At 44.3% G+C, this 8482-nt stretch overlaps 1 protein-coding gene across 1 annotated transcript; it reads right to left on the reverse strand.

Annotated features, from left to right (window-relative positions):
* Nucleotides 1-1297: 1297 nt before the first annotated feature.
* On the reverse strand, nt 1298-4360 carry kcng1 (potassium voltage-gated channel, subfamily G, member 1; the record flags this gene model as incomplete). Its single annotated transcript, XM_083675988.1, has 2 exons — nt 1298-2077; nt 3581-4360. The coding sequence occupies 2 exons, from the start codon at nt 4358-4360 to the stop codon at nt 1298-1300; spliced, it is 1560 nt and encodes a 519-aa protein (XP_083532114.1).
* Between the last annotated feature and the right edge of the window lie 4122 nt (nt 4361-8482).

An 8482-nucleotide genomic window follows, 5' to 3' on the forward strand; every position in this document is an offset into this window, starting at 1 on the left:
TACTCTTTCCTTGATGGAATATTGAACATTGCACTTCTTTGCTATTCTTCTGTGTGACACTGTTGCCATCTGCTGTTATGAATGTGAACGTGTAAAAAAACCGTTGTTTTTTTCCCCAGTGGATTCACTCATGACCTAATTTCCCTCGAATATGAAATGGAATCTTGGTCCGAGCTGTGTCCCTATTCCATGACGTTAAAGTGTGCTTAAGATTGTACATGCACTTTGGATTCAGTAAATATATTCTGTCCAGTAAAAGGTAATAATGCTGTGTTTGGATGTTTCAAAAAAGCCCATAGAAATAACACAATGAAGAGGCAGTTGGTTTTCAGTTCAGATCGTCTTTAAGGAGGAAATAAACTTATAAACAGTGATTAACCAACAGCAAGAAGCTAATTCATGTAAGATTAACTTAATACATTTGAGAAAGACTGGACTCATAAGAACTACATGCACAAATACATACATTATACAAAAAAATGCATATAACCCCCAGCATTGATGAACAGGTTATCACACACACACACACACACACACACACACACACACACACACACACACACACACACACACACACATACATACATACATACATACAGCACAATCAATATATTAAGAATGAGAAAATAACTTGTGACAAAAATGTGAACTCTTTTCTCATGTGGGTGATTACATCAAGACAGTGAGTGGAATGTTGACATGGTTTATTAGTCCATACTGGCAGCTTTGTATGGGACTTGTAACACCTTGTTCTTTCAGAGTGTTCTGAGAGCACTTCACATCACTAAATTCATGGAGTTACACAAACCTCACAATTAGGGTTGAAAGACAGTGGTAGTTTTCTGAATCAAAAAAGCAGATGTGTTTCAGTAACTGCAGAAACATTGCACCAGCCTGGGGGACAGATCTGTTTGTGCTATAGCCAGTTCTTCTGTTTTGTTCATTCATTGTCATATGACATTTACTGTAATATACTGTATGGCTTAATGGAATATCATGTTTTGTTCTGGAAAAAATCTGTCCTAATGTGATTCATTATAATCTAGTGTATGCTATTGTGCAGATCTCTTGGTTTCTGGGAATTTGTTATATTAAATCAAAATGTTAGACAGAGATGAGATTGTCCAGAGAGGAATAAACTCAAAAAATGGAAGCAGTTGCTAAATATTGTCTACCCGCTCTCTCTCTCTCTCTCTCTCTCTCTTTCTCTCTCTCTCTCTCTCTCTCTCTTTCTCTCTCTCTCTCTCTCTCTCTCTCTCTCTCTCTCTCTCTCTTTCTCTCTCTCTCTCTCTCTTCCTCAGTCGTCGGGGTCCCTAAGTTCAGACGAGCCCATGGGGTAGAGCATGTCACTGTCCAGGGAGAGGTTGCTCCCCAGGCCGGCCATGCGGTGGCGCAGCAGGAAGTGAGTCCGTCTCTGCAGCAGCCTCTGCTGCTCCTGCTTCAGCTCCACGTAGGAGCGCGAGAAGGTGTGGAAGATGGAGGTGACGGGGAATGCCATGAGGAGGATCCCGCTCAAGATGCTGCTGAGAGCCACCACCTGGCCCGGGATGCTCCTCGGCACCATGTCACCGTAGCCCACCGTCGTCATGGTGATGACCGCCCACCAGTAGGTGGCCGGGATGCTGCTGAACTCCTGCGTGGCTGCCACCTCTGTCTCGATCAGGTACAGCAGCGGGGAGAAGAGGGCGATGGCCACACACAGGAAGAGCAAGAGGAGGCCAAATTCGCGCGTGCAGCGGCGCGCCGTCAGGCCCAGAGTCTGCAGGCCCAGGGAGTGACGCGCCAGGCGCATCACATAGAGGATCCGCAGGGCCCGGAGGATCCGCAGCACCAGACCCACCTTGTCCAGGTAGCTGTTGCCGGAGCCCAGGCGCTTCTCCCCTGTGGAGGCGCTGTCCACCAACAGGGTGATGTAGTAAGGCAAGATGGCCATCACGTCGATCAGGTTGAGGGGCCGGCGGAGGAAGGCCAGCTTGCTGCGGTCCTGGATGAAACGCAGGGTGAACTCCAGGGAGAACCAGGCCACGCACACCGTCTCCACGATGAAGATGTTGTAGCACATCTGAGAGCACTTGCCCTAAAACACAAGAAACACTGGTTAGCAGGCTTATTGACAGTATGTTCACTCTTTGGGATTTTGTACAACATTCATCCCACAGGTAGAGCAGTGGTCTTCACCTCTGACATCTGGTCCTGGAGAGCCGTAAGATAGGACTAACTTTACACTCTGTGGCCCGCCAGGACCAGGACCAATGGAGAAAACGGATCAATGGTATTGTAAACATATACTTTCCTGAAGCTTCAACTACAAAACATACAGGGATCTTCCACATGGTTTGACCCATGTTGTCTGGCTTTATTTTGCAATAATCTGGCCAGTCACTAGGGGGAGCCACTGTGATGTAAAATCTATGATCTGATTCTGTAGTGAGTGAAAGGCCTGCTCTACTGCAGGCACATTCAACACATTTTTTTCAACACCCCAATTATTTTCCAGTAACAGCTTGTTCTCGATAATTTCATGTTAAACCCCAAGATGGCAACCTCTTAGCATCTGCCAAGGCGCTTTGGAACAGAGTGATGTGAGTATGCGTTCTTATTCTGCTAGAGGAAGGATGCAAGTTCCATTTGCTAAAAGAGCTATACAAATGCTCATTATTGTATCACTGGAGCATTCATTTCCTATTTTGTAGACTGGTGACTTTTTGGGATGTTGTTCTTTCAGAGAATGGAAATGGAGTTGTTTCGATCACTGGAATTAGTTTACCAATTTAAAGCACATACTGCATGATATAAACCCTTTAAATTGATTCCATTACAGGAAAAGAAGTCACACAGTATTATGATGCACTCCCTCAGACTAGGAAATGACTTAAGTAGATCTAGCAGAGTGTATCATGTCTAAACAGAATATACAATAAGCTTGCTCTAAAACAGAACAGCACTTAATGTCTTAATGTCTAACCACCAGTGTCACTTCACAAAAAAGACTATTTGTGTCTAAACAAAATCAGTTGATGGACCACGTAAAAAGCCTGGCTCCAAGACATCCTGTTATTGGCTACTTGGAATGCTCTTATTGAAAGTTAAACATCCGGGATCTAAATGAAAACGAAAAATATGAAAACACTTTCCATAATGGTGACAGGAAATTTAGTCATGGACAAATTATGTTTTTCTCACTGTACACACAATGCAACCACAAACCAGAGAAAAGCAGTGTGTGGCCAATCAATTCTTTTCTTCTTTTTTATCTAGCTACTGAGGCCAAGTCAAATGCTGCAGTGGTTGAAATCTCCCGTGATAATGAGTATGTAATTGAAACGAAAGTTCATACTGCGAGCTACTGTATGTACAGTAGTAGGTGTTTTCTCCGTATTCAAGATGCACACTATTCAGGAAGTCCTTTCCAATTTTAGTCCTAGAATTCAGTGGAGCAGGTAAGGGAGGCGAAATTTAACCAATTACCTTTCGGACATGCCCAAGGAAAGAAAGCCACTTAAAACTATTCAGATGCAACCTTTGAACCTTTGAATGACCTATGGACCTCGACTGAAAGCTCCTCATGGTGTCCTCTCACCTGCTCCTCCTCCTCCCTCATGGCTGGCATGGTGCTGATGGACAGGTTGACAGCTGTGATGGTGACAAACAGCACTGACAGGCAGGCGAAGATCTTCCCTGGGAGGCCTGAGTGTGGCCTCTCCACCATGTCCCTCAGCTTGCTCATGCATTGATCCATCCGTGACTCCGTAGCGAGGGCAGCATCCCTGCGCCCGCTGTCCGTGTCCAGCAGATCCTCCTCGTCCTCCTCATCGGCGCGCTCCATCTCCTCACACTCCTCCACGCGCTGCAGGAGGCGGCGGCGGCAGCACCACTCCAGACTCTCCTCCGGCACGCCCCAATAAAGTAGCTCCTCCCGGAAGGAGAGCGCGCACATCTCCCTGAGCGAACGCAGCTTCCCCGCCCGCAGGAAGGTCAGGATGGTGCGGAAGGCGCACGGGCTGCGGTCGAAGAAGAACTCATTGTGCGCCACGTCGTAGTCATCGCAGACGCGCATGATCTCGTCGAAGCTGCTGCAGAGGCGCAGCTGGCCCAGTCGTGACAGGGGGAAGTCTTCGAGGGTGGTCCAGGGCAGCTGGTAGCGCATGCCGCCCACGTTGATGATGGCGTGGAGCTTTCGGGCCCCAGACAGGCAGGTCTCTCCATGGGTGTCGCCCTCGGGAAGGAGTTGCGCCCGCTTGTAGAAGGCCCCCTTAAGGGCCTCTTGCTCCTGCAAGGGCGGGGGTGTAAGGGAGTTGTCAGAGGCACAGCTCAGAGCGCTGTAGTCATAGTCGGAGCCATCTCCCGCTAGCAAGGTCATCTTTACAGCTCCTCCTTCCCCACCGGCGCTCACATCCCTGTGGTGGACCTCTCACCGTCCAGCACACCAACACCTTTAACAGGACAGGGGAGAACAAATACAAACATCAACATACAGTATAGTATTATTATGCAAAGTGCCTAACAGCGTGTCAATTTAGATTCACTGTAACTGGAAAAAGAGAGACTCATTCAGAGACCGAATATTGAATAGGATTAAAAATGTTTCATTATATTGTAGACATTTTTGAGGGAGCACATTATGAAATATTACGCGGAACCAAAGTATTCAGGGTCCTGTCACAGTCATAATACATAATGGGGGACATGAAACAACTCAAACTTGAATTATTTTTTTTAAGACAGATGCACTGTAGAGCTGTCTTTTCTCATTGTGCCACTAATGGAAATTACCGTCACAGAAGAGCAAAAGCCTAAACAAAGTAAACCGATTTAGTGGTCGATTTCACATGCTTGAATGACTACGTGTGGCTTATTTTCCCTGTAATGCACTAAAAGCTTTATGTAATGGATACAAAATGCCTTGGTTTGGCTAATCAATAATTCCAACTCAGGATTTGAGGCAACACATGATTTCACTGTGATCTCCACTCAATTGATGGGAGTAAGAATTATCCTGGAGTCTGATTGTTTAGGGGGTTATTTTGGATAATGTCATTGTCCTTGTCAAAGTAAATAATGGTTATTAGTGTCACTATATACATTGTTAGATACAGTCACATAGGAACCATGACTATGACGAACAAAAACAGAAATTACTCAGAAACTTGTTTTGAACATTGGTGAGCAATTGGCAAGATGCACATGTGCATACATAAACATGCATACATAAACATGCATACATAAACCCTGTGGTAATTGCATTTGGCACTTAGCCTCTAAGACAGTGGTCTTTACAAGAAGGGGGGTGGGGGGTGGGGGTGCACAGGGCACCTTGTTATTCAGGCAGCAAAGCGGACCTTGTTATATAGTAATTATAATTTGTATATATCCTATAAATATTTTATTCTCGTATATGATTCTGGTCATTCTTCAGTCAAGGTCCACAGGCTTACTAATGTCCAACTCCTAAGAATCCTCTCAGGTTCAAACCAAATGGACTCCCACCTTGCGCGGGAGCGCTCTAGTTGTACAATGACAACAACAAGAAGCCAGCACACTATCGCTCCAAATAGCATGAAATTGCATTTACGCATCTTTGAGCATTATCACCCACCCAGTTAAATGGACATCAACATAGCCGTCCATACACACATCTGCTACCCATTGTGTAATAGTAGCCTGACACTCAGACGAATAAGCCTTTATTTTTAGAGACCATAGTACCTACAGCCTTTCAAATATATGTAGCATGTGGTACTTGAGGTAGAAACGGTGCATTACTGAACACCTTTTACAATGTATTCACCTCTTCTTTCTACAACCTCCCTCCCCTCACCTACAATCATCCAAACGTACATTTCAAACACACCAGTTTCAGTTACTGTAGATCTTGATGTGTGTGACCTGACTACCAAGCAATCACACAGAACAAGGTCTGGCTGTGAAAAAAATTCATGACATTTCCATACAGTTGGTATGTTTTGTAATGATGAATTGTATTGCCAGTACTATGAAATGTATTAAATGTACATAGTCAATATTATATGTCACAACAGAGATTGTATATACTATACATAGTTTCTCTAACATACTCCCCAATTGATTTTGCTCAGCAACACCATAGCAACCAAATACCACCACAGAGAAACCAAAACTGGATTTAAAGAAAAACACTCTCATATTTGCAGTGTGCAACCCACAACCAAAGAAAAATGTTTACATCTTCAGTGGTCTGAGAACCTTGTGGCCCATGTCCAAACGAATTAAATCAATTACAGTGATTAAGGCTAGTCATAAATTAGTGTGTCAGAGCCCTCCTGTGCCGAGCCACCAATCACTGCTGAGGAGGAGGCCTCGGGTTCTAAAACGGGGACACGAGTGCGTCACTGAATAGTTATTAGGCACCTGCACTGTCAGAGCCTCTGAGCCAATGATTACAGTCGACCCTCTGTTTTCCGCCTGTCAAATTAGAGCGTGTACCACCCCAAGACTCTGACTACCATGCCTTGTTTCATTTGTGTGCAAGCTGTGTTTAAAGCAGAGGACTGTTAAAAACGCGTTGCAGAGAAAAGTTTAAGATGCAACAATGTGTCTATGGGATAAGGGGAGACACTAGAGTCACGATGATCGACATCACCTCAGTGGCTTCACTGAAAATCGAATAGGAAAATCCACTGCAAATGGCATGAAAATAAATTATTCTGACAGAAGGCCTATTCATTATTCAAAGACATGCTTGGATGACATTCACATTATTATTACTGTATGATGGATACAACTGATACGATGTTGCTTTTATGAGACCTTCTGGAATTCCTATCCTCTACAAATCGATAACCTCTGTGGCACGTCCTGAGGAACTTATCGACACACCAGTCCAAAGACACGAAAGATAAAATCTCTCCATCCCTGAGGGACTATTTGTTTTTTCATTTATTTTCTACCCAGAGTATCAACAGGTGGTCCTTTAGCCTATCTACTATCTGCAGTCACTGGAGCATCCCTGAAAGGCCCACTGGTATTTCTCAGAGCTCTGATGTGCTTTAAAACCCTCCTTGGGGGGGTGAATGCGTGTGTACTGTATCTACGAGGCAGAGATGATACACAGGAGCCAGGGAAATGTTTCTCCAGCAGATCGGCTGAGATCTGGCCTTCTCTCTCTCTCTCTGTGTTGGTGAGATCGCAGCTCTGCCACAGTGCCTGTTCTCCAGATTGTCTGGCTGTGAGTCACTGAGGCTGTGATTCTGATTCTGTCTGCAATGCGCATACATTTCCCACAGTGCCTTTGCCACAATAATCTGACTCAAACTGCTTTAGAAAGCACCACCGCCACTATGCTTGGTTTCCACAAAGATTTATAATGAGCAACTGACTTCACTTTGAGTAGTCTGAGGAAGGCTATTACTGAAAGATTGGACTTGGTATTATAATAATGTAACACCTCTGAAGCAGAGAAAGAAAGGATCTGTAATTGGTGATATTTTGGAATTCTGAGTGTGTTTGATGGCTGCCAAAGGTTGTTCGCATCAGTTCTCCATAGGTCTGTGGAGAATATCTGTAGAAAGATAATTCCTCTCCACGGTTGGTTTGGTTTCAGACAAGTCTATATGGACACATGTGGCTGCATTCATTCTACAAAAAGCTTAGCTTTGTCAACATGTCGCTCATTGATTTATCAATTCGATTTTGAGCTCCCCATCACCGACACTCTCCTAGTTATTTCAAATGAGTTACAGTGGGTCTCATTATGCATAAGATCATCTCTTACTCAATCAAATATTTCAAGATATCAACATATTCACACTGAGGTTGAACGAGAAAATCTAATTACTGTACATCTTTTAGTTGTCAGATGGTTGGAGTCACTTTGATTCATTTAATATCTTTAGGCAGAGTAATGATGAATTATAAGCATATTAACATAACCATTTGTTTTATCAAGTTGTATGTTTGGGCTTCATGGGAACTGGGACCTCTGTCTGGTCTTACAATGTGTGATGTGACCCCCACCAGGAACGTGTGGCCCAATTTATAAACAATGTAAGATGTCACAGCCAAATGGAGCCTGTACTGGACTCTTTCAATCAACCCTAATGACCATTGAAATCACATAATCATTTCCCCCATACTCCCTCAGTAACTTGCCTCTGTCTAACGGACTAGAAGAGGGCAGTGTTTCATGAAATTGACTTATTTCCATCAGAATTGCTTCTATCACACACACATACACATACACATACACATACACATACACATACACATACACATACACATGCACACACACAAACATGCACGCACGCACGCACGCACGCACGCACGCACGCACTCTCTCTCTCTCTCTCTCTCTCTCTTTCTCCCCCCCTTCTCTCTCTCCTTCTCTCACTCTCCTTTTTTTCCTTTTTCATCACCCTCTCACTCCCTCTCTCTCAAAAATGTTTCTAAAAGTAGAGATATGCAGGCACCAGCCATGCCTGGAGCAACCTTACAGTACGCTGTGAGA

Source organism: Argentina silus, assembly GCF_951799395.1.
Source record: "Argentina silus genome assembly, chromosome: 8".
NCBI lineage: Eukaryota > Metazoa > Chordata > Actinopteri > Argentiniformes > Argentinidae > Argentina > Argentina silus.